This window comes from Labrus bergylta, chromosome 12, assembly GCF_963930695.1.
Source record: "Labrus bergylta chromosome 12, fLabBer1.1, whole genome shotgun sequence".
NCBI classification, from domain to species: domain Eukaryota; kingdom Metazoa; phylum Chordata; class Actinopteri; order Labriformes; family Labridae; genus Labrus; species Labrus bergylta.
The window spans coordinates 15,428,510-15,455,888 of NC_089206.1; the positions used below are offsets into that span (position 1 = coordinate 15,428,510).

Consider the following 27,379-nt stretch of genomic DNA (forward strand, 5'->3'; position numbering starts at 1 on the left):
TCTTTGTCCTCACTCCCACTCCACTTCAATTGGTGTTGACAATTTCCAAAGAACTGAATTTGTCTGAGTAGGTTCGAGTTCAAAGAACTGAATTTGCATAAATTCACCTTCACCAATCAGCATGTCCTTGGTATCGCAAGTGGTGTGTTAACCATGATGTATTCACTTATTAAGGTGCCAGGAGTGTATTTGAGAAGTGGTTTCAGGCACTTTGGCCTTTTGTTGTATATCACAGGATAATCGTTTGAGTTTATTCCTACTCAGATATGATTCCATCACAAAGTCAAGTGACTACCGACGATAATTAAAAAAAAAAGAAGTAATGTTTCTATAGCAGACTGCCTGATTGCTGCCATATTGAACAAGAGGGCCATAAAGCAGACTCATGGCTTTTCTACCAGAGGGGAGGGGGTTCAAAGCTTTTATTTTACAAGTGCAAAAAATGTAATATGTATTAAAGAAGGTGATGCCTGACAGCGAGATGCACTCTGTTCGGAGGCAGTGTGATTCATGGCCTGTGCCTGGAGAACCAGGTCGACAGATAAACAAATTTAGACCAGGAGGTGTGATTGGGTTGCTAAAGACAAGCAATGTGCTCTGAATACATCAAACTATACATATGTATAGTCTACAATAGTCAGTTTTGTGTTACTGTACTAAATGACTGCACTGGATCATACATTCCTGTACTAACTTTAAAGCAACATGTCTACTAGATGTTTAATAATTGGACTAAAAAAGGACTATGGGTGGTTGTAGATAGAGAGTCAAGGAATCACTAAAGTTTAGATATTTCAGTCTTGACCTGAATGGAGCATGGCACAGTGACCTAAGGTATCCTTTGAGTTGGCCATTATTATGGTGAAAATGTGTTGTCTTAAAATGCAATGCCACTGTGGAAAAATATAAATCGTATTGGCCTGTATGGTACAGGTAACTTGTACTTGTGTAGTTGTTCCAACTACACAGTTGTATGCAAGTCTTGAAGAACAGGTATCTTTAAAAGGTGCAATAAGATCGATTGAGAATGTCACCCACCAAGTTGAACCCTCGGAGTAAAGGACAAAAGCCTTTCCAGTGTGTGTCTCAGGTCTCTGTCTGACTATGGGTTCTCACTAATTGGTGTAAATGGAAAGTTTCCTCATTCATTAGTGCTAATCATTACCTGTTAGCTCGAAAGCAAGCCTAGCGAGGAACCAGTCTAGTATATCTTATGGTTTCTTGAGCTAAACTAAAGCCTCCATTGACTCTCTGTTTTTAGGTTAATCCACTCTGTTGAACTAAAGTGGTAACAACAGAAGTGTGGGTTACCATTTTGGCAATCGAATTACAGGGAGACACATTCCAGTAATGACTAATTAATCTTTATTGCAGTTTTTAGAAGCCATAAAGATTTTTAATTTGCTTTAAATTAATGTATCTTTTAGTCTGTGAGTTTCTAAACCTCCCTCCCCTTTCTTGTTCCGCCTACCCCTCCAGTCCTCTCTTTTGCCCTCTGTTTCATATTCTCTCCATCCTCCTCTTCCCAACTTTTGCTTTATTTCACAGCTATTAAACCAGGAAATTTCAATCAGGTAGCACAGCGTGAATTTCTGCAGGGGCAAGGGAGGAAGAGTGAACTTTTATTTAATGCGGCCGGCCTTTCTTTTCTCTTCTCCACCTCCATCTCGTCTCTCTTTTCTTTCGCAGCTGAACTCAACCTTGGTTCTTTATAGTTTATGATTCAATTTCCAATTTGTCCTCCAGAAGTATTTGCCTAGTGGGTGGCAGAGGGATTTTGTTCTTATGTGTTTGTACAATCCTTGTCTTTGGTATTCATAGAAACACCGTCTTAAGGATACATGCATTTGAATTTCCAATTCCGTGTCTGTTTCTTTTTCTTTTTTTTATATTGAAAGGCACATTGAGATGGGAATCTCCCTTTCAAGTGAGCTCTTTACAAGCGAGGAGAGATGCTCTGAAATATGTATAACCAATATGTACCATTTCCTTTTATTAGAGGCAAGGATGACCCAAAGAGCTTATTCTGAGATTTGAAGGTTGTTGGTTCACTGGTAGAGAGGGGAACGTCCAAGTCATGTGTTTTTGTGTGTGTCTTTATTTGTTTTTGTGTAGATACTTTTAAACCAGAGCATGTAATTGCTCAATTCTCAATTCTCAAAAGTAAAAGTAAAACAAGTTTCTTTTGACTAGGAAGGTGCAAATTGAAATGTTTTTCTTTTAACCACAAAAGAGGAAAATGTAAATAAAAAAGACGATGAAATAAATTATCAAACAAGCAACTTCTAATCTCTGGGAAAAGTTTGTTGCATTCTTTAAAACGCTGCAAGCTGTGTCACCTCTTAACTATTGAGATGATTTAACCATGCAGCAACCTGCTGATCATTTAGCTCTGTATTTCTTTGACTGGCCAAATGTACCCATACAGCAGAATTATGTGTTTAGAACATTTAGATCTTGATAAAAGCGTATGGAAGAGGCAGAAATTGATCCAAAGCTTTTGCTTGGGCAGAAATGTACATTGTGTGTACATAAGAAGAATTAGAAAATATTAAGGCTATTACATCTGTATCATAACCCAGCAACAATGCTCTTAACCATTAGCTTCTTTAGAATGGCTACATTTTTATGTTTTCCAAGTGTTGCTCGGATCTGAAGCGGAATAGCTTATTTCCAGAGTTTTCCCTGCAGAGTTGGCATGCTTGGAGCCATGTAAATAATGAATGAAAACATGCTTATCCTTTAAAGGTGCTTCTGTAGATAAAACATGTGGGTCTGGAAAATTGTTGCCATTGAAGTTCACTCTTTAATTTTCAAAACGACTACTCAGAACCTTGAGTGTTTCCATTGGGTTCATAAAGGGATGGACTAAAACAAAATAGAAAAGGTTATTCTGCAGTTTTTTAAGCCCTATTTTTCAGCAACTAATAACATCCAAATGACAAAAAAAAAAAAATGGCAAAATACACAGCTCAATGTGAAATCGGCGCCAGTCGATACTGCTTCAGTAAAATCATTGGGAAAGTGTTTCTATTTGGTTAAGCTTAGTGAAAAATCCAAGAGTGTTTCCTCAAAGAAAGTAGCATTTTCGTGGATTAGCTGGCCTCTATTTTGGTTGCTTTACTGTTTATAAAGTAAACAGCGTGCATATGATTGTGTTTCTGTGTGCATGCTCAGCTTTAGTATTCTTAACAATAACTCCACAGCCATGCACTGATGGATGGGCTGCTCTTTCCTTTACTGATGTACTCTGATCAATGCTGATGCAAGGAAAGAGAGTGTGGGAGAGTGAGAGGGACAGAGAACGAGAGGTAATGTGCTGCCTCTGCACATCTCTCCCTCTCTCTCTCTCTCCCAGTCTTTTTGCATTAATCCTCTCCTCGCTGTGACTTTCCCACTATGTTGATCCTGCCTGTATCTGCATATGCTGCACTCTCACCAACATCATCGCCTTAACAGATATGACAGTGTTTCCTCGTGAAGCATATGCTGCAAAAGGACAACTTTCAGCAGATTAATAGATTACAGATTAAGAAGAGAAAATTGAGCGTGAGTGAGACAGTGAGTGTGCATGAGAGTCTTTTTTCCAGTACATGTCTTTAAAGAGGACCCAAAAAAAAAAAAAAAACACGTCTGTGTGCCTGTTCGGCCTGGCCTCTCATGTTGCCTAAATGTGGTTAAGAGGCTTTTATTTTTAGCCTTTTGCTGTTGTGAGTTAAATAAAACAGCAGTAATGCAGCTTCACTAATCCTCTCACACAACTAATCCTTGCAGAACACCACTGTAAATACTCTGTGGGCTGCATTAAAGCACAAATCACTCAATCCCTCACTGACTGTTTTATGCTCATTTTGGTTCAGATTAATAAAAAAAAAAATCTTTTATATTTAATCTAGGAGAGAGATGTTCCGGAAATAACTAAACCTCCTCTTGTCCCCTATTGGACAGGGACTATTGGACAATTTTTTCTGTGTGGCCTCGCTTTTTGTCTTTGTGTGTTTTTTTTTTTTTGTATTGAAGTGCTCTAAAGCAGAAATCACCACAAGACTCTACATGCTTGAGATTAATAGACATAAAAGTATTTATAGTGGGATGACATGTACATTGTTTTTTTTGTCAACTGTGAAAAGAATGTAATTATGAGGTTATGTTGAATGTAAGTAACCTCATAAATCAGGAAAATGTATCCTTCATGATTAAGAAAACAAGCGGCCCTTTAAATATTTTAATCAACAAATTGTTCTTGTAGCATTTGATTTACAGATCTCTATTTAATGCTAATGTGTTTTCTTTTTAAGTGTTTTCCTTTTTAACTGGTGATTACATATCATTGAAAGACTACACATACATACAGATACATGTTGTATTCAAAGCCGGTGGGTCTTCTGAAGTAGTTCCTTGCAGATTGTCCTTTGCTGAAAATATTCTGTTGTTTAGAAAAAAAACAAAAGAACTGTGAATGTGCATCTGATTTTTTTCTCTGATAAAAATGAAACTCTGTCATGAAGTTCTGTAATACTTCCCCCGGTGAGTCCAAAGTGAATTATACAAGCATGCCTGAAGCGAATACAGAATTAACTGCAACAACTTTGGTTTGATATTTTTTTAAACAGAAAAGGAAATGTTTTGGTTGTTAAGCTGAGAGAGACAAAGAGATTTTCAGGAAGGAAACTACACAGGCGATGTGGCGCTTCTTTTTAAAAGGCTGTGCACACACACAGGTCTTCTCGCCCTTTAAACGGCAGATACCTTTTATAACAAGAAATGAACAGGTGAGACACCTTTTAAAAAAGGCTAAATGAAGCTTAACGTGGTGCAGTTGATTTGTATGTAAACAAAAAGGCCTCATGAGGCAGCATAGATTAAACTATGTGGGTACATCGCAGGTGTGGGGGACTTTCTTTCCAAAAGGACGAACAGTTGCTGCTTGATGGACAAAGCAAGTCCATGCTTTTAGACAGTATTTACAATATGACTGCTGCCTTACTTCAACCAACGAGGATTCAGATAAAGAAATAAACATGTATTAAAGTTGAATTAAAACCAGATTTAGTTTGACACACTTATTAAACAGCTGAGCGAACAGTTACATCGATCCATAGAGGTAGATGTTTGGAGCAGCATCTCAAAATGTCAGAACAGGGGACAGACTTATGATAATATACGTCAAAGGAAAATCAGTGTGAACTCTAAAACCTAAGGAGTGGGTAGGTTTGGGTGGGAGGGGGGACTGTGTCAGTAAATAAATGTAGGAAGCACAATAATAGGATACAAAAGGCACGTGCTATTGGAGAGAGAACAACAGCAAAACCAATGTTAACATTCAAAAACAGGCCCATGGAGTAATTGAAGAGGAAAGGTTCAAACGTGTACACGTATATTTGTCAATGACCCCTTAAAAAAGTGATTTTTTTTAAATGTAATACATTTCAGAGAATGTCATCTATTTAATGAAAAGCTTTCCTTTAATATGAAGTAGATCGAGAGCGTATATACTATGGAAACAACTGCTTGGTTTTCCCAACTCATTGTTTTTAGAGTGATTTGAACTTTGCAGCAGAGCAACTTGGAGCTTAAATTTTCTCCTGCTGCGTGCTAATAGCTCGAACACGGTGGGTCTTCGGTTTTTCTTCCAACAGAGTCCACACAGAGACAAATCATTCCTCCGACACACACTCTCCTCTCCCCTCACACCATTTACAGTCAGATCAGGCTGTGTCTGTCTCATTCCTTCTCTCTGCCTTCATCTGGCCTCCCTCTCTCTTCTCATCTTTCCACCTCTGGCTCTGCTGCCAGCCAGCCTAACACGCACCAGGGTTTCCCTTTCATTTGGTAGTGAGGGATGGGATGAGAGACAGAGAGAGGCGAGAGAGGAGAGTGGAAGGATGTAATGATCTGTCCTGATGAATGCAGTTAGAGAGAAAGTGCTGACGCAATTGAAGAGAGGCTTTAAGAAGTGATGAGTGTAATGCACCAATCACAGAGCTCATCAGATGACCTGTCAATATGCAATGACTAATGAAATAAATATCAACATTTCAATCAGGAGAGACAATTGAATAAAATTATTTATTACAATGAAATATGGAAATGTTTCTTGGCAGAAATATTTTTTGAGCTTGGACTCTATGGGGTGGGCGATGTGTAGAATGACAATTCTGAACAACGGCAGAATAGATCACCCCCCCCATGGAGTCCAGACACTGGTGGTGGTGAAGCTGATGACTTGATGAGACCAGATGGATGATGATTCTGCGAGATGGCGGTGTTGCGGAGGAGGAGGGGCGCACGAAACATCAGCATGAAGGAACTTCAGGGAGAGAAAGAATCCTATTTAAACGGGGAGCGGAACGATGATAGGCTGAAAATGAGGGCGTAACACCATGCCATTGGTTAGATGAATACCGCTGACGAGCCAGCTGATTAACCAATGACAGCCCCTAGAAAATGACAGCTCAAGAATGACGGCGGAAACGAGAGTAAGCGTGCAAAAAAAGATGAATGAGAAAGACCCGATCGTGAAGGCAGTTATATTCTTCCTGACTGAACTTACGCTAGAGCTTCATTTATCTTTAGAAAATGAATTAATTATGTGATTACTGCACAGTAATAATTAAGGATGAACATTTAAGTGAATTATGATTTTTTTTGTGTTCGTACTTTCACACACACAGAAAAATAAAAGTTTAAAGAGATTATCTTTTGAGAAGGACACAACAATTAACCCACAGAGACAGAGTTTCCATTGTTTTACGGGAAATGAACTTGAGCTTGTACAGCGCTTTTCTAGTCGTCTGACAACTTGGTGCTTTTACACCACATATCACAGCTATCCATTCATACACATTCACACACTGATGGCAGAGGTGTCTATGTAAAGTGACCGTTAGAAGTTACTAATCCCATTCATACACACTCATACGCCACAGACGAAACAGCGGGAGCACTGCCCAAGGATATTTATGATGTGAAGCTGCTTAGTTTATTATTTCTGTCAGTATTAATGACAGAGTGTGCAACATGAACAGTAAATCAGCTCCCAGGAAAACACTGAGAATGATGAACAATGAAAGATTCCAGACTTAAGAACACTCTTAGCGTGTTGTAACACTCTGACAGCAGCTCAGCTTGCAGCCCCTCCTGATGTGTTCTTATGATGAACACTCAGATATGAGATGCCTGTTTGTGTGCGCTGTAACATATGGGACTGTCCGGTCTTTCACAGCGAGTAAACAGGATGATAGCAAGCCATTTATCTAGATCTGGGATACGACACCTCCACAACGGAGTGACATAAACAACAACTATAACTCACACACACACACACACACACACACAAACACAAGGCGACCTGTTAAAATGAAATACGCAGAGCGTGACGTTTACGAGTGTCCTTCCTTATTCCTTTGACAGGAAGAGAATTCAGACAGAATGAAATCATCATCAACATGGCGGCGGCGCTATAGATCTCTCCTCTGCGTTCTCTGACTGACACAGAGGAAACCAGAGGAGGGAGGATGGCGTTTGGACTAAACAAAATCATTGTGTTTCTGTCTCTGTATTGCTTTGCCAGAATGACACAGAGAAGCACAACAGAGAAACAGAGAGGCAGAGAAAAGAAAGAGAGCAAGACACCAGCTTCAGTCAGAGAAATGAAAAAGAGGCTGGCATGGCTCTGAGCTCCCCCACAACAATGCACGTTAGAAACCGCTGCAAGAGGTTAAAAACAGATGCAGAGTAGATAGAGGGAGAGGGAGGGAGGGAGGGGGAGAGGAAGGGAAGGGGGGAAAAGAGGGGGACAGAAACACAGATTAATAAGGAGACCTGGACTTTCCCCGAGGGCTTATGAAAAGTCACCTCCAGTCAGCAGTTAACAATTAACAAAGGTTTTAAAACACAGGGGCCTCACACAAACACACACACACACACGCACACACGCACACACGCACACGCACACGCACACACACACACACACACACACACACACACAGACAGGTTAATGGCTGAGTGGTTATGCTGTGGTCATACATCTGAGCATATTAACAATTTATACCCAATTCACCACCCTAATATCTTGCCTGGAGCACAAATTAGCACAAATTGTCTGCAGTGGGTTGGGGGTGGGGGTGGCAGTGGTGGGGATGGTGGTGTTGGTGGTGGGTGGGGTGTAATTATTCCAGGACACCAGGCACCATACCCTGCCACATGAGCTAATATCTTGTATGATGTAGCAGGAGGACAGTGTTGGTGTTCTGTGGAGATAATTCGCTTGTTGCCGTATTAAAGCCTCATGGAGTTCAGCGATGAAGAACCAGGGATGTGTGTGTTTTTGTCGTGTTGAGTGTTGTAGGAGACAATCTGGCACAAGCTGTTCTCATGTCAGTGAGGATGATTAGTAAAGGGTACAGTGGTTCAGCAGGCTGCTTGTCACATACTTAACAACAGCAATTGTCGTCTTGTGAGGGTAAAAGTTGGCCACAAATGAGTAAGTTGGAGTAAATGCATTCAGAAAGAGATGTTATGTTTGGTTGAAAATGATGAGGCAGTTTTTTAGTCTTTGTCTGTGGAGAAAGTGTGTCTGAATGGATTGGGTGATTTTCTGTTGACGTTTGATTTCTGACGAAGCTGATCCCCTCTGTGGACATCCACAACACTTTGATTTGAGTAAGATCCTGGTGTTTTCTTCCTCCCTCTTTCATTCTTTAGTTTTGTCACATCATGAGCAAGAACGGCCGCTGTGAGCGCACTCTTTTCAATTGTGCACACTCATTCCCTCACTAGGGGACAATGAGCTGGATGATGGTGTGTGAATGCTGTGCAGAGCAGCCTGGGTCTGCAGTCTGGGCTTAATCTGTTTTGTTACCAAATGCTATTACATTAGCCGCTAGCATCAACAAATGCACACTGTCTACATGCAACCTCCTACTTCATTTTTTTGTGATATTGAATATACTTGGGTTACGCACACAATTTTCAATGGGCTATTGTTTGATTTTTGCTGAGCATGTTCTCCATAAAAAAAGAGACTGCATCAGAAAAACATTTGTAATTGTATGTGTAAGCAGGGCTGCTGCACAAATTCTGGGCCACATGAACTATTATTTATGGGCCCCTCCCCTCCCCCAGTGAGATACCCCTGCCTGTGAGAAAGAAAACCCTATAGGAAATAAAGCAGAAACAGAAATTAGACATCTTTAAGGACTTACTGTAAGGGTGAGGACATGAAACACTGTTCTAAAGCTTCAGGTTGAATTGAGTCCAAAAAAGGAGGAGGTTGGGCTGATGGATGGGATCCAGAAACGATCTGATAATGACACAGGAGACTTTAATATTGTTTTAGTGTCTAAATAAGGGATAATGTACACTGAGCACGATTTGTGATCGTGAAATGGAACCCAGACAGCGTGAGCAGGTCTGGTGTCACCCTGAACAGATGTGTACTAAACATAAGCAAACCCTAACCGCAGCTGTGTCAGATCAGAAAACCTTTTTATTATGCAGTGTTGATTTGCTACAAGTTCGGAAGGCACTCGCAAATTATATGGGAATTTTGTTCGCTGTTTTATGTAGCAGACTTGTTACTCATGTCCACTGGGAGGAAAGCCAGAAAGAACTGCTGACCAACGAGACGTTCAGTTCAAGTGGCACTGCATCACAACAAATGAAAGACCCATCAGAATTAGTTTAAGTTTCAGCTGTTGCACAAAGATCTTTTTATTTTTACATCACGGGACAAATTATGTGAAATCAGACATTAGATGCATATTCAGTGTGTTACTGGGACTGTTGGTTGTGTGCATGTGTGTGTGAGTGAGTGAGTGAAGAATTCAGAGAGGGAAAATGGGACAGGCTTTTTCAGTTAATTTTGTTGATATAGTTGTTTTTACAACTCATTGTAGATTTCTGTGCATTGGAAACAAGACAGTATATAAGGTAGGTCTGAAGTCTGAAAAAGCTTTTTGATTCTACTCCATGATCTAATTTACAAGGACCTGCTATGCGGGTTTCAGTTGTTGGTTATTGTAAGTTTATTTCACACAATTTTTTACTGCTGTCCTGATTCATTTACATAGCAACCTCTTCCATCAGTATGTGTATGGGTAGGTGTGACCTTGCAAAAGCTCGTTTTCTAGTCAGAAGACAAGAAAAGCAATACAAGCTCAAGTCCATTTAGTCCATTTATCATGTGTGGTTCTATTCTGTTTTTTGATGTGATGCTTTGTCTTAAATATGCACAAGTTCATTATTGTTGTTCCGCTCCTTTCCCTTGCATGCTTTCTCAGGATTGTAAAGGTGTTAGAGGAAGCAAGCTTCTTAAAGGGCTGCCATTGATCAGTCTAGTCATGCATACTTTAACACACATGCACATCCACCACAAAGAATCAGTTCATAATCAAAAAATTGACAAATTATTACAAAAACAGGATGTAGCTTAAAAATGTGTCTCAGTTATTGTTGTATACATGTTCCTAACCTTGAATTGATACTTAATGTATAATTAGCATTGCAGAGGATGAGAGGAGGGTTGGGATGGGTGGGTAGTAGATGTGCAGAAAGCACTCAGAAATGGGAGAGAATAGAAAACAGGGTCGAGGGAAACGAAGACAGTACTGTTGGAGTGTGCGTGTCTCCCTTTCTCTCCATGCTAATTTATTTGGCAGGCTCTTAAACAGAATTTTAATTTGCTCTGTGTTTACAATTCATAACGAATGGTGCCATCTCAGAGGCCAATGTAATCTAATTATTAACACAAATGCATGGATGTACATGCACTGACGGGCACACACATGCACTGAGAACGCGTACGTTGTCGTCTAATTAACTTGGCAAGCCTTCTGAACTCATTTTCTATTTAAAAGTCTGCTCTTTGAGAACAAAACACTATAGACCTTGGGGATTTTTTAAGAAATATTTATGGTTATTAAACATGTGATTTATATGGTGCATCTATAAGCATCATGGATACAGTGGGTGATTTGAAACATCAAACTGTGGGAAAAATCACATGCAAGGCCCAGAACTCTGATGAGGAATAATGGAAAACTACCTGATACCTCATAGAGAAGCTAAGAAAAATGTCTGGTATACTGTGCTCAACTCACAAGCAGAACCTGACCCCGTATAAAAACTTGAAAAAGAATGGATGGAAAATGGATATAAAGATGTTTTGAATTAATTTTCCCCACACTTCCTTAAAGTTAAGCATTGGACAGATAGTTTGAAATTGGTCAATTTCAGAAGTTAACCCTTTGCACTACATGGATTTGCTCTATTTCAAGATGGTGTCTTGGTGTAATAATCATGAATCTAGAAGTTTTATTTATATTGTTATAGGTCTTAAATTAAAGGGGATTACAGGTGTAAAACAACTCAGCCGAAAACAAATTGTTCAAAATTGAGACAAAAAGTCAACTTGGATCATTTGCTGTTGCAATAAAACCTGTTTTTTTACTTTTGCAGGTTCCTCGTACTTAATGCACCACGTTTGTGTGTGTCAGTGTGTGTGACTGTGTTTAGAGAGAGAGAGAGATGCACCCAGTGGTAGGAATGACATTTGAACGCAGTACCCTGCTGGGACCAAGAGCGCTATCTCAGTGATTTGTGTGGCAGAAACCACGTGTGTGAACATGAACACACACCATCACAGACACACACATATGTACACGCACACACGCATGCACACACACACACACATATCTTTTGAGGATCAGGGCAATCTGTCCGTCTGTGAGTCTGTCAGGATCACGTCATCCTTAGTAAATGGGGTTAACAGCCACTGCTGTGTTAAGAGAGGGATAACAAGTCTTCCTGCTACAGAGAGAGATGGGAGGGGGCTTAGAGAGGGGTGGGGAGAGACGTTGACACAGAGAGAGAGACAAGGTGAGACAGGGAGGACATATTACAGAAAGTGTAAAAATTCTCAGATTTAGGGGCCTGTGATTGAGGATAATGGCTTGCTGGCCTGCTGAGTTTGCTGTGCGGGGCTCAGGAGAGAGCGGGGGGAAAAGTGCTGGAGTGGCAGAGAGAGATTGACATAAGGACGGGTCATTTGTGAAATAGCTGTAGGACGAGGTGAGATAGATGAAGAACATGAGGATGAGAAGGGATAGATGAAGTGTGAAAGAAAGATTGGAAGGAAGGAAGGTAGGTATCTATGAAGCAGAATAAGGGTTGGATTCTCATTTTGGAAGAATGAAATGGTTGGCTTTTTTTTTATACTGTAATCAAGCATTATCTGTTTTTATAATACTCTCTCTCTTTCACAAACACACACAGTGAGGTTTTAATGTCTCTTGAGACCGTAACATCTCTGAGTGTTTACTACTTTTAATTTAAGCAGTGCATACACCAATGTATTTTCACGGATGAAAAAACTTCTAATAAGTATAAGAACTTTTTCAAATTCAGCAGACATTATTAGTTTATTGGAGCACTTCCAGGCGAGCTGTTAATTATTTACATCTCAGCATTAATCAATCTCAAACTTCTGACCCCTTCAGTCATACAGAGCGTAAGAACAAAATATACATTGTACAGAATAATCTCTCTGATGTTCTGTTTCCTTGTGAATACTGTTGGTCATTATTAGGCCCTGTGTCCATCGAGCGTTTCTTTCTGAGCTCCGACATTTTTTCTCAATTGTTTTTTATTCAAGAATTCCCAGCAGAAATTGGCTGTATGGAGAAAAAGCACACTTCCCAGCTTATTTTTTTCTGATTTCTTAGCCTTTTTTTGTGCTAAAGTTTTAAATCTTTTAACTTTTCAGAAAGGCGCTGTTGACTTCACCGTCACTCTTTTCCAAATAGATATTCCCTGTAGTTTTGCCACCTACGGATCGTGTTTTGTACCCACATCATCCTTGCGCCATGTCTGATCTGGAAATAAACGAAATAAAAGAAATACAGAAAAAAGTAATGGAGCAGTGTCGGTCATACAGCGGTCTTTGTCAACAGGCTGTTGTCATAGAGACAGGACAGACGTGCAGTGCTTTTCTTCTCAGAGCACAAAAGCTTCATGCAAGCGTTCCCAAGCGCACAGCCAGCGCTCTTCTGTCTGGAAAAAACGCTAGATGGGCACAGGGGCTTTAGGCCAGATGTTCAACCTACAAGTTTTGTAACAGGTATATTTTGTGAAAGGGTCAAAGAAGGGTTAGGTCTGGGATCTAAACTTCTCGGTTAAGTGACGAGAAAAGATGGAGAGGAGAAGAAGGAACTGAAGTAATGTTGCGTTCATGTCATAACACATTAAATAAGAACCCATGTTTGTTGGTATTTTGTGTCTTTGTGTTTTCCACTCAGACATCTCCTATGACTTTCTCGCTCTACATCACTCGACAATGTGTCATTCAACTTGACCAATAGATCATAAAAGCTCACATCTTTATTTCCAATGACAACTTCTAACACTATTTGATGGGATGATCATCAACATTGGCTGGAGGAATTGTCATCTGAAGAGTAAAAAGGAAACATCATGGTCCTTATTTTCCTTCTTTGTCCTGTTTGCTTTACATTTCAAACCACTCAGTCTTCAGTTCCATGTCCTGTTACGTCAACTAAGAGAACTGCTCTGATGAGCCAGTATGGCTGAAACTTGTTGGCATCTTCTTATGAATCTGTAGCCCTGGTGATTTAAAGGCTTTTTATTTATACCCCTCTGAGTGCATTAGACCTCTTCAATAGATTCTAAGTTGGAGCTCCACACTTAATAGCACCAGTGGGACACATTCTTTTCAACAATTTTTTAAAAACATTTTTTTAACACCCATGCAGCACTCCATGCATCGTTTTTAGTTTTGTTTGCATCTTGTAAAAGCATAAACAGAAGCACTCAAACCTTTACAGTTAAAACAGTTTTGTTAACTTTTTCAGTTTGTCTTCAACTCCAATGTACAGCAGTCTGCAGTGATTATAAAACTATTACTGCCAACGGGCAACAGTTTAAAACTTGTATCTTGAACAGGCAATGACTTAGCTAAAAAGAAGGGGAAGGGGGGTAACAGTGTTATGGGGGACTTATCTGGTTTGTGCATAGAGAGTGGTCAAGATGCAAACTGAGAGATGTTCACTGGCAGTCCCTTAGAAAGGAATCAAAGGCATGAAGGTGACTTTTTGTAAACCTGGAAATGTTTGACATATAATGGCAACATGACTTCAATTATAAAGTAGAAGTTTGAAACTCAGCTAGCAGCCCCCCTCAACAGAAATCCATTGTGCAGCTTAAGAGTGTTAGAGAGAAACTGTTTGTCATTTAAAATGATACAGATTCAGTGTTTACTCATCTGTTTGTTCTGTAGAGAAGAAAAGTGCTTTGGGTACTTTGGCTCTTGTTCAAAGCCGTGCACACAATGATGAATAAGGGTTGATGGATACAAACCAGAGTACAGGCTAAACTCAAAGGAACTACAGTAGATGGGCTAAGGTTAGCAGCAGCTCAGCTCACAGCCTTTCCTGATTCCTTGTGTCTGTTAAAGAACAGGGCTGACACACCGACTGATGACTTTGAGCTCCTTGATTTGTGTTATTTAAAAAAAGCTTTAATCAATGGGTTGTTTCTTTTAAAAAAAAAAAAGAATATATCCTAACATTAACAAACAATTGAAGAAGGTTAAAATGACAGGTATGCTTTACCTGTTATTATTAATAATAATATAATATGAATTAATTATTTCACCTTGTGTTAGAAAACTTATTCTAAAGTTTACTAATGATCTTTCTGGTTTCTTTGGGCCTCTGTCATTACTGGGATACTCCCCAAGGTTACATTAGAATATTACACATCCAGGACATATCATTATTATTTAATGCAGGGAATAATTATCCTTTCCTGATCCTATTTTTGACATATCATCAACAATTGACATGGGGGGAATATTTGGGGTTGGACAATAGTGATACTGCAATATATCACTGACTCGCCTGATACAATGATCTGGAGCCAAATATTGATATTTACATTTAATGAAAATACCGCACTATTAACAGCATCACTGCTTGATGAAATCTCACGATGATGCTTAAAGGGTACAAGGACAAAAGTTAATATCAGAAGAAGAAGTTGATCTCAGAATTATAATGAAAAGCTGGACTTTAGCTTTTTGGTGGCCTTTTGTATTCTGAAGTTAATTTGACATTGGGAGAATCATTGATTATTTTGTGACAAATCAATTGACGGAGAATCGTTGCATCGTGTTATTATTGTTATCGTGGGCCACATTTTGAGTATTGTCTTATATTGTATCGTGAACTATCCTGTGATTCCCACCACTATTTGATATTTCTTGTCTACAAATGGAACTCAGTGCAGGATGGTGTTGATGAACCTAGAAGTCAGAGGATCAACACATTCATTGGTAATTATTCTCTGAGGTTTAAAAAAAAAAAGTATACTCAACAAACATTCTGTTTTGTAGCAGAGGAGACATTCATTTCTTTCAAGGAGTTGGATTGACAGATAGATCGATGGATGTATCGATCAACCAGAAACACTATCCTTTGGCCACACTGCGAGTGGATCAAAACCAGAGACATGACAGAAGGATAAGAGACATGCACACAGCAGGTGTGATATGAGAATGTGTGCGTTTCCTTGAGATTATAATTGAACTGGGCTCTGCAGGATCGCAGCTTTGTCTTTTTGTCATTAACCAAGCAAATTAAGAATTTTTCAAATCTCTGTGAGTCTGTTCAACATATTCACACTGGCTCATTCAGTTCATCCTGCCCCACTTTTAAATACTCTTCAAACACAGCAGAGTCATTGTTCGCTGCTTTAGTTTTCATCCCCACACAGTGCACGCTCTTTGTTGTTTTATGGACTTGACTCTTTTGTGATGGAAATTGGAGGGATTACCAGCAACTGTGTTAAAAGCCTACAGACCTTGACGTTCATGGCAGACACTTTACATTCATACACGTGTATACATCTATACACACGCGGCCACATGCAAAGTGGGGCATGCTTAAAGACATGGACAGTGTACAATGAGGGTGTGACATGTTCACATACAGTATTCCTGCAAGGCTTATTATTTGTCCTTAACATTTCCATGTACTTGATGAAAGGCGGTTATGAAAGGACCATGTGTTGACATCAAAATCTTCAAATGTGGAGCTAGGTCTTTGTTCCCTCTCCCTCAGCTGACTCAAGGGACTCCAGTGCTCAGGGTGGACTTGTTGTTAATTAACTTGTCTTGTCTGATTCAAGTGTGTGTTCATAAATGTGTACACAATGTGCTAGCTATAGAAGTAGTGAAGTGGCTTCCCATATTCATTAGTATCGTGGCTTATGACCGTTTGAGATGCTATACCATACGATGAAGTCTTTATGTTGCAATACAAACATGGGCGTTTTTTCTGTTAACTATTCTATTCCCTGTGCATTGACGAGAGACTACAAAAGAACAAACATTGAGTCTCTATAGATTCTATAATCGAGAGAGCAGCTTGTGGCTAGGCTCTCTTACAGTAACAACTTGCTGTCATTTGTGGTGTATGAAATACAAAGTAAGTTACCTTTGTGCACAGTTTTGTTTGTGGACAAATCAGAGCATAAAAGGAACATTCTTGATTTGATTTGTGTGTTTCTTGAGTGCTCAGGACCATTTGCTTATTGTCTCATAATCACAGAAGTTTTCTTACATTTAATTTTAAGATTGAGTGTGACATCCTGTCGTTGTTGTTTTTGTGCTTTTACAGCAAAGGTGTTGATGTTTTTCTTGCTTTTCTTGTGACTAACAGAGCCACTTAAGTTTTGTTTCTGTAGGTTCAAATACAAAGACCTGCAAAGCTGCATTGATCTGATCTATGCTTGTCGCCAGTTTTGTGTCAATTACCTGGTTGGGTTGTTTGTTTGTTTCTTTTGGACACAGTGCAGTTAGATGCTCCAACACCACAGACCTCTGACTTGTTTATTCAAAGCTCTAAAAACTGTTCAGCACAACGGTCACCTAGTTAAAATGCTGAAAATAATTGATTCGAAGACATGGGTAGGGATTCATTGGTGTGTTATTTTACAAGCAAGCAGTTAAGGCAGCAAGAGCAAAACTTTCATTCGACATTACTTCAAAACACCACCATAATCCTAATGTACTTTTCACTTTTTAAAGTTCTTTATTGATTAAGTTGAATGCACTGGTGAGAATAGCTTAGCCCCAGCCAGAGACAGCTCTCTCTCTCTCCTTCTGTCTACTCTTTTACTTGTAAATGTTTGAAATCTCATGTTGGATGGAATATCAAGAATATTATGTTTTTGTAAACTCATCAGGTATGAACACTGTTTGTGTGTGTTGTCTCTGTGTTTCAGTACACGTGAAGGCAGGGACGTGTGAGGTGATCGCTGCCCACCGCTGCTGCAACAAGAACAAGATCGAGGAGAGATCTCAGACTGTCAAATGTTCCTGCTTCCCGGGGCAGGTTGCTGGCACAACCCGGGCCATGCCCTCCTGTGTTGATGGTACGTACCAGTCTTTGTATGTCTGTGCACGTTTTCTATTTGCCTGCAAGCTCCCGATGCCAGAACCATCATGATTTAAAAAAGGACCTTAAAAGCTCATTGATTTACAAAGACGCTACTCTGTCTGTTTATAATAATGGGGTATAATGCACACTCACGCTGTTCTTCCATTAGCTTTACGGGGTTGCTAGCTTCTATTTTAGATGAAAGCTGGTGTTTGAACTTGTGACGTAAAGCAGAATACACTTCTGAATTTGTAAATATTTTGTGAAAAATGTGTTAATAATACATTTTATTAGTCAAATCACATATAAAGTTTTTTTTCTACCTGGTTAGATAGAAAGTTATCAATTTTCTCGCTCCACCACCTCCTTCCCCCATTATATTTCTTGCTGGGCTGACCGGTTAGTAGTCATAGAGTTTCTTTATTTCAGTTTCTGATGTCAGGGGGTTAACGAGTGACCCCTCCCAATTTGGACTGATCCCTGTTTCTTATTGACATCTGATTGGCTCACGTAAACTCATCTAACCAAAAACGAAAGTGTTAACAGGTTTCTGAAGTTGTAGAACTTAACTCAAATTGCTGGCACAAGATGCAGCTAAATGGGCTAAATTGCATATCAGATTTACTAAGATTGAACCATTTATACTCAAGTCTGAGTACCACTGGTCCTGAGTATATAAACGTGATAGCTGCATTAGAGAACAAGCAGTAATAGTTATGTGTGGAGTGGTGCTGAAATTTCATGACTTTTGTTATGTTGAATTTCATGAAATATTAGTTTTTAATGGGATTAACCAAATATTTGGCATCATGCACAAAGCGGGTCACCTTATATTAAAGCCTCTCCATCTCATAGTCCCAAGCTGAATTTCTGTTCCACAACAACCCTCGCCATTTCCCTAAAATAACTTTCACTTACTGAAATATAATTGATACTCTCCGTCTGGAATTGAAACAGTTATCCTCAGTGCTAAAAAAACACATAGATAAATGGTATTTTCAGCAGGATTTATCAACACACTACCCAGCATTCATTCGCCCATTTCAAATGTCAGAACTGATGGGCTATCCTCTAAAGACAATATAGCCTCTGGTAGCTCAGGCTGATTTTTCAAGGTTTGCTAAGAAGCCAGCAGTTTATTCAGAAAAATGATAAAGGATATCAGGGCCAAACACAGTCTTTTTGGTGTGTTCCCCTTTGTTTACAGCTCAGTATTCTTACGAGCTACGGAAAATGTGAGAATGGCGATGGAGAGAGAGAGAAGATGTCTACAACCTGATTGATTACTGTGCTTAAACGCTGTTTGCAGAGATTAATTAAAAGTTAAATTATCATCTGAAGATAACCAATGGAATCCAGGATTGCATTATGACTGAAACATTACGCATGCGATACCTTGAACTTTGAGAAAGGCCTACAGATACTGCGTATACATCTGTTTATGGAGATGATTTTATTTTGAATATATTGAAGTTTGTGTCCTGCTGTCAACTAAAAATTGATCAAATGTTTTAAAACATTTGAGAGTGAACACTAAGATGTAAGTACTCTCTTGGCAGTATTTTGCGTTGGCTAAAGAACTGTTTGGGAGTCCTTGTGACCATGTAAGCAGAAATAAGTGGAAGAGAATCAGACAATTCTCTCTGTCCCAGCTTTTCTGTAAAAAGATGTTTCCTGCTGGTAACTGCAAGAGCCTGATCAATTATAAACACAGCCTCTTTCAATCAGATTTTTGTGATGAATTCAGAGGAATTAAAAAGTGGAGGGACGTCATAAGGTTACACATCACAACAGCAATTAAAATTCTATAAAAAGCCTGCTCTGGCCATTACCCAAATAAACTGAAAAGTTAAAAGCAACAGAATTCAGAGCTTTTCTGAACAGTGAATGTAATCTGAGGTTTCCAACCAAGCAAATCATTCCAATGATACACAGAAAATCGAATACAATAAATTCTAATACAACATAATTGCCTCTTAACTGAGAGGCTGAATAATGAAAATGCTCAATGAAGGAGAATTCATGGTCCTGTTGTTCTGTGCTGTACTTCAGTACATGTGAAATGAACATAAAAAGATCCCAGAAGATCAACACCCAATATGAGTTTCATTAGACAATCTGAACTGGGCTTTCAGACAGCCCTGCAAAAAAAAAAAAGAACATTTTGTAAGATTTTTTTTTTTCTTTTTTTGCCCTTACTGTTGCATGAAACCTGTGTGTAAGCACATGTACAGTGAATTTGTAAGAAATTAGTAAAGCGACTGTCTTTCTCCCAGGAGTGATCTGGGGTGGGGAGGATCTGGATCTATGGATCGGTTTTGGGGGGATGGAAGCAGAGGGTTTTGGGGTTGGGTTTATTGGAGGGGAGAAATGTAATATATTATCTGTTTTGTGTTGTTTTATGCTTTTATTTTTTACTTATAAAGTCTAAAATAAAAAAGATGAAAACTGTGTCAAGGTTGACCACAAAGTGACTCCAAAATGAGTTAGGTGTAAGTTAAGTGAGAGATATCGGCTAATTATGATATTGTAAAATTATACAAGAAACTGTTTTTATCTAGAGGTTGGTACACCTTGTTCTGCTTTAGCCTTTTTGGAGTGTTGATGAAATGTTATATAATTACAAATTAAAATTGTGAAAAATGGTTGCAATGTTGTAGATTTTGGATTTAGTGTCATACCCACTAAATGTCTGTATCAACAAGGACGTTTATATATAAAATGTGTTTTGTTTATTTAGTATAACCTCAGAACCTAACGCTGATTTAGACAGAAAAGGTAAAGACATTGACTAAAGCTTGATGTGATACAGCAGAGTCAAAGCTAACACTGCTGAGTCATTTGTGTGTTTGTGCCAGGATCTCTGAGGTCTTCGTTATAATACTTTAGGTAAATATACATTAACATCAACTATTCTTTTAAGAATTAAGAAGTGTGTTTCCTTTGCCTTTATGCACATATCCTATTAGCCTAACTATCTAATATCCTATAAGAGTGGAAATGCAGTAAAACAAAGCTTTGCATTGTTACATAAACTCTGAGGCTGAGGATTTGGTGATGAAGCAAAAGAAGTCATATTGAAATGTAAAGAGACTTCAAGGATAAAATGTGTCTCATAACAGAAGTTTGACTAAATTGACGACTGTAGCTTTCACTCGGCTAAGGTGAAGAAAAAAACATCTGTATGAACCCAGTAATGAATTGAAACACACTGAACTGTGATATGTATAACCTTGACTGTTCAAAAACTATTTTGAACAGTACAATCATTTATTTCTATGCATTGATTTCCATGCATGCTGTTTGAAGTGATAGCTCCTCTCCTCTTGTTCAGTATTTAGCAGGCAGGTGAGAGTGAGTAACCATGGTGACCGTCTGTCTGTCAATCAACAATGTCCCGACCCCTCTATGAATAAAACGCCGACCATGTGTCTCAGAATAATCACATTCTGTATTATGTTTAATTGTCATTTTTTTGCCATTCATACCTCTCTATAAACAAAAAGTTATTTCAGTATTGTCATATATAAAGACATGGACTATGAACAAAGACTACATATATAAAGCTATACAGTTATAGGAATTCTGCAGGGCCACCTTTTCAAATGAATGCATCACTGTGTGAAAATGTTCTAAATCATCTTTTTTTTTAAATGGTGCAGAAAATGCTTAAGTTGTGTGTTAAAATTGATCAGAATTAAGGGAAAGAAATGTTTGGTGCTAAAAATGTTCTATGGTGCCACCAATTAGTAAATATTGAACTATTTCATGTATCGACCAACAGGTGAAATGAACTAAACTTATGATCACCGTTTTTGTGCTTTAATTTTCTTTTACTGGGAAATACGTTTGGTTGAACTAGTTAACAACTTGCACATTATTCTTTAAGATCAGTATAGAAAACAATCAGTCAATCAATCAATTCATGTCATGTTTTCTCTATACTCAATATTTGCTGTCTCCTCTCTCTTGCTCCAGCCTCCATTGTAGCTCAGAAGTGGTGGTGTCAGATGCATCCTTGTAATGACGGTGAGGAGTGTAAGGTTCTACCAGACCTCACTGGTTGGAGCTGCAGCACAGGCAACAAAGTCAAGACCACAAAGGTTTGTGCACACAGTCTCCCTCTCTTCTATCTGTTGGCTCTATCAAACACAAACACTCCACTTCTCGCACAATCATGGTCAGACCAACCACCGGATGACCCAGTTCCATCTCCATCCTGTTATATCCCTGTCCTCTTTCTATTTCCATCCAGGCTTATTTGTCTCTATCCCCATACTTTTTTTTTTTTTTCACTTCCAAATCATTCTTATTCTTCTCTCTTTACTTTCCCTATCCACCCATTTTGGTTCTTACATCAAACAATTCTCAGAAGAAAAAAACAAGGCCAACAGGAACCAGTCAAATAAAACACACACACACACACAAACACACACACACACACACACACACACACACACACACACACACACACAGTCAGAACATCACCATGCGCTGCATTCCCACTTTCCCTGTTTCTCTGAATCTGACTGACATGCCATTTGACTTGATGCAAAATCAAGTAACCACAAAATGCATACATAGTGCTTTTATAATTCCTCAGAAAGGAGTCTGCTCTGAGTTGCACATAAAACAGCATGTGCGATTCATGCACAAGTAGTTGTTTTCCTTGTATTTCCTAGAATATCAGTCTGTGTCTTTATGAAAGTTGGTGTGGATTTACATTATATATGTTTCCGCTCAGCCCCGACTGGCACCTGTTAGCTTCTCTTCAGTGTCTTGACCTGAGCAGGGCTCTTAACTGTCTGTCATAGGAGGGAATTTGTGCGAGACTCACCTCATGTCACTGTGTGTTTCTGTTTCTAACCTCCATCCTTCTCCCTGCCTTCTCACCTTCCATTATTCATGGCTTGGTGCAGACCTTTGTTTTCTGCCTAAATAATTGATCGAAAGGCGTGGTCAGAAGAGGGAGAGAGTGCATCTCCTCGGGTAAAAAGAGAGGAATGAGAAAAGCTTCAATCACACATGGTCTCCTCTTTCCCCGCTCTCTCTTTCTCTAAAACACTCAGAGACCGTCTCCTGCACGCCGAGCTGATTAAGAATTCCTTCCTCCACTTTTCTCCTGCTCACCTCTCACCTAGCAGAGTGGATCTTGCCCCTTAAAGTAACACTTCTCCCTTCCCAACAGCCCCTCCTCTTATCCTCACACCTGGCAGAGTTTTCTGCAGTGCTAAAAAATGTGTATGTCTGTTCAGAAGTGCAACTAACCTTTCCAAAAGACCAGCTCACATCACAGGGGGGATAGATGACAAAGAAAAGTACAGACCAGTATTTAACCAGCACAGTGGAAAACAGAGACACTAAAGGGTTAATCAGATATGGAAATTATGTGATTTCAGTTGCTCCATACATCTCATCTCAAGCATTCTGTATTATGAACCCCAAAATGTGCATTCATAATCCCTCACATGAGATCAAAGCCAACCAGTCTCATCCAGGCATCTCTTAATCATTCAGTCATAGTTTGAAAGAGCACAAATATTTTCTATCTCCTGCATTCAGGTTTTAGATTAATTATCTTGCTGTTGATTTGTGTGTGTGTGTGTGTGTGTGTGTGTGTGTGTGTGTGTGTGTGTGTGTGTGTGTGTGTGTGTGTGTGTGTGTGTGTGTGTGTGTGTGTGTGTGTGGATGTGTGTGTGTACATGATACAAGCACTTTGGCTGATGTGTTTGCCTGATGATGATGAAAAGAGTGATGTTTTTCTCCTCTGGTGTGGTATGCCTGGGTCAAGATGCGCAGGCATCCAGATCAATACCATCGAACATTCTCTTATAGTCCCATTAAGACCGACTCATTAATTGAAATTGACTAGGGAGAGAGACAGTGTGTGTGTGTGTGTGAGAGAGAGAGAGAGAGAGAGAGAGAGAGAGAGAGGAAGGGATAGAGAGCACAAGGGATTTAAGGGAGATGGATGGCATAACAAGAGGAGGGTGGAGAGGAAGGTGCTGAAGGCATAGGTGATAGGTAGATAATAAGATAAAGAAAACAAGAATACTGAAAGTGGTCAGCTGACTGAGAGCTTCTGCTTGTGTCTGGCTCAACACAGCAGGCAAGAAGACAAAAGAGGGTCTGGCACACTCCATCCTCCCCTGGCTGAGAGCAGAGAAGAGGAGGAGAGGAGGAGGGCAGAGGGAGGAGACAGGGCGGGGGTGGGAGACAGCCCGATCAATGCCAAATAATATCATATGGATGAGCAGACAGACACGGCTGGGCTGCCAAGCTACTGAGCTGTCATAGACTGCAGGCAACTGTGTGTATGTACTCGTGTAGAGGCACACACAGTCGTATGTACACATAACAAACAAATGACAAGGTGTCGGACACTCGTGCATTTTTCACGCCAGCTTATATAAACAGTAAATGGAAGTGGCAGTCTGCAAGAACCATCAATATGCTTAAGCAGGAGTTTCTTCTATTCTGACGCACTTTTCTCTGTTATTGAAACAAACAAGACAAACAGCTTCTCAATACATGTGCAATATAATTCCATACAGGTTTTAGATTATTTAAGAATACATTTTAAAAAAGTCAAATTGAAACGTCAAGGTCTGTGTTGGATTCTTATTCTGATTGGTAATGGTTCTTACGTCTGGGATTTCTATGTAGCACCTTCCTGCTTCGTTAAGCAGACCGTTGACACAGCTCATGTGACTGACTCTGGAGCAGAAAATATATCAATATGTAGATTAAAGTCCAGTCATTTCAACACTAGTCTGTTTAATGTGTCTCCTTACCAACAAAGTGGAGAATGAGCAAGAAGGGTTATAAGACACAAAAGAGTTATATATGACAGAGAATATCTACAAACTCAAAGGAAGCACATGAAGTAAACACTCAACAGGACACGGTAAAGGATAGGTCAGTGTTTATGCAATGATGAATATAAAGGACAGAGTCCACTGATTTTCACTTTGATGAGGCAAAAAAACCTCAATCTAGTGCTGCACTGATTGCAGGTGAGTTTCTTACTCACCTGAGTTTCCGTGTCTTACTTCAGCCTAAGATGAGTTAGAGCAGCTTTTTAGACTGATTTTTTTAGTGGAAGAAACATAATCTCCATGAAAATCATCATGAAATCAAGAAAATATTTTCCAAGTCAAATTTGGTGTCCTTAATCCTCCTGTTGGGATTGTGCTAGTGAAGTCTGAGCAGCCACTTGTGTACACAGTTTTTGGGATACAAGCACAAGGAAGTGTGACACTCACAGGCCTGAAAAGACCTCCTGAGATGACACTTGAACACTTGTGTTCTTTGTAAAATGATATCTATGGACATATTCGTGCTTCCTAATGTGGCACAGAAACTGCCACCTACAGGCATATTTAAACAGGCCAGGAGATGAATACCTAAAGGGACTTTGAAGCACCTCCAAACATATCAGGCGCAGAGATACAGCTGTGTGCGTGTGTGTGTGTGTGTGTGTGTGTGTGTGTGTGTGTGTGTGTGTGTGTGTGCATAGTGAACTGGCGTGACTACAAACGCCTGCAGACTCTTTGATCAGGCACAGGAGTAGATGCCTGAAGGCTATGGGTGCAGGCCCAGGAAGGGTGGCCTGGAGCCATCAAGAGCAGATACAGTAGAAGAGCTTGAGCAGCCAGCTTGGAGGAAACACTGCTCTGAGCTCTCTGAATGATGGCTGGCCTTCACAGTGTGTTAGACAAAAGACTTCCTCCCTGAAGAGGAAATACATGCATGTGTTAGGTTGAGAGGGGATGTGTCTGTGAAACACAATGAGAGAGAAAGACGTGTAGGAAGACAGAGGAAGGGTTTTGAGAGTCTGGTCTATTATAAGGCCAGCGTACTGGCAGTTCTACAGCACTTGGTGTAGCTCTAATTTGGTCCTCAGCTGGTTGAAAATGTCTCTGAAAAATTGAAATAAACTAAGAAAAGAAAGATGAGTAGAAGAAATAAAAAAAGACCATGTGATTGGAGCAACATTTTGGAAGGACCAAATGACATGGCAGAGGGCCAGGCTCTGCAAGTGAGGCATTGTGGGCCGTCTGCCATGGCTGAAACTGTGTCTTGTTTAGTCTTTTGCCAGAAGATACAGAGACTATGCCAAGCACTTCTTTGTTGCTCCAGTATAGTGTTAATTGAACTTACCACCCACCAAACCAAAACCAGAGATTTTTTTTAAAAAGAAGTGTTTTTATGTTTTTTAAATTACCGTTACATTGGGGTATCTCAGCTGCCAACAAAGATATTGTCGTTGGAGGGGTCACTTGCAACATCTGTTGGTTTAACATGAGAGCAGTGCACTACGGGACAACAGCAGGTCTGAGGGTCAGAACATACTTGCCACTGGGTTTAACACCTTTTCAGGGGCAAGCCCTGCTCCAAAAACAACCATCAGTTCCTATTATTTCCTCCTAGCACCCTGTGCTGCACAGCACTGCATCATTTCACACTTTCAGGTGACATGTTCCAGGTACACGACTCTGTGACCTTCACTGTTTACTCTTAGACTACGTTCAAACTTTTTTTTAGGAACTACTATCAGTGACCTAATTCTTCTCTGTGTTTCAGGTAACCCGATAGTCCTGGCCGTCTAAAGGAGGTGGAGACAGAGGAAAATGATGGTGGACTTACTTACACAGCACAATGGACCTATCAGAAGGAAAACCCTCTCAGAAGGACTTCTACAAGGAATCAGTTATTCTTTAATTTCTCTGAGGATATGGTGGCTGAAAAGACAGGAATTTGACACCGTCTCCCTTTGACAAAACTGTGTTTCTTTGGTCGTTTACTGCAGAGGACTGCATCACCCACAATCCTTTACTTTTACTACAAATGACAAAATGAAAAAAGTGAACTATGAACTTAACACCACTGGATTAGAAGACAAACAACTTTCTTTACAGCAATCTGTATTCTTCATCTCTCTTCAATGGCTTAGTTGTGGTCTTTATGCATACCCAGAATAAACGGGATGGATAACAAACGTCAGGACAAAAAAAGGAGGAGAAAGCATCAAGAATGGCTTTCTATAATATTGTCTGGATGACACGTTTAAATTTTACTGTGCCACATGACACACGTGATGCTGTCAACATGTGTCTTAGATCTGGAACGTAACCTTTACTTTTTATAATTTAATTTCACCTTCATCATAATAATTTACCTTGAATGGTTTGTGGCTTACCACATGCAATTTTTAAAAATGAAGAGACAGTTTGTCAGTCTTCATTTCTCTTTTGTTTTTTTGACTACGGACAAAAGCCTATCGGGTGAGATTAGACTAATACAAAGTAGATGTCACAGTATATTGAAACATGTAAACGTGTAAAAAAATGGTCCATGGAATCAAAGGGGCTAAAGATAAATTGACGCTCTAATGGTTTTAATATCTGTGTTTTTAAACGCCTGTTAACCGCTATTGAGTACATGTGTCAGTATTATATGAAATGAATAAAATCTTTCAAAAGAAAAGATCCATCCCGTTATTGTGATTAAGCACTACAACTCATTTTAAGAAAGGTTTAAAAAATGAGGCTCGTAATAGTTGTTTGAATCGCCGCTGGTCAGCCCTCACACATTACATACAGTGCACAAAATCATAATTAGCAAAAGGAATGTATTATTTCACGATGGATGCTGGAAGCTATAATCAGTGCTGATAACAGTGGAAATTAATTTCCCCAAAAACCTTAGAGCAAAAGGAAACTAAATGTTATGAATTTGTCACTACAAGTGTTTTTTTGTTGGCTCCAAAGAATGTCAGCAACAATTGTTGGTAATTGCTTTCCTGTTTTTTCTTTTTAATACGTTTCTTTTTTTTTATTTCCTGCCTCAATTTACACCTCTGAGTGTTGACAATTATTTTGTAACAGACAGAAACATCTTCAGCTATGGAAGTCCCT

The 27,379-nt window shown here is 39.5% G+C and overlaps 1 protein-coding gene across 1 annotated transcript in view; it reads left to right on the top strand.

Moving 5' to 3' along the window:
* LOC109984927 (chemokine-like protein TAFA-2) overlaps positions 1–26,948 on the top strand; it is a 74,560-nt gene extending 47,612 nt beyond the window's left edge. The window contains exons 3-5 of the mRNA XM_020635101.3: positions 17,305–17,454; positions 21,438–21,562; positions 26,046–26,948. Coding sequence (XP_020490757.1) covers positions 17,305–17,454; positions 21,438–21,562; positions 26,046–26,057 — 287 coding nt within the window. The 3' untranslated portion in view covers positions 26,058–26,948. The remainder of the gene's footprint in view (positions 1–17,304; positions 17,455–21,437; positions 21,563–26,045) is intronic.
* Positions 26,949–27,379: the final 431 nt, after the last annotated feature.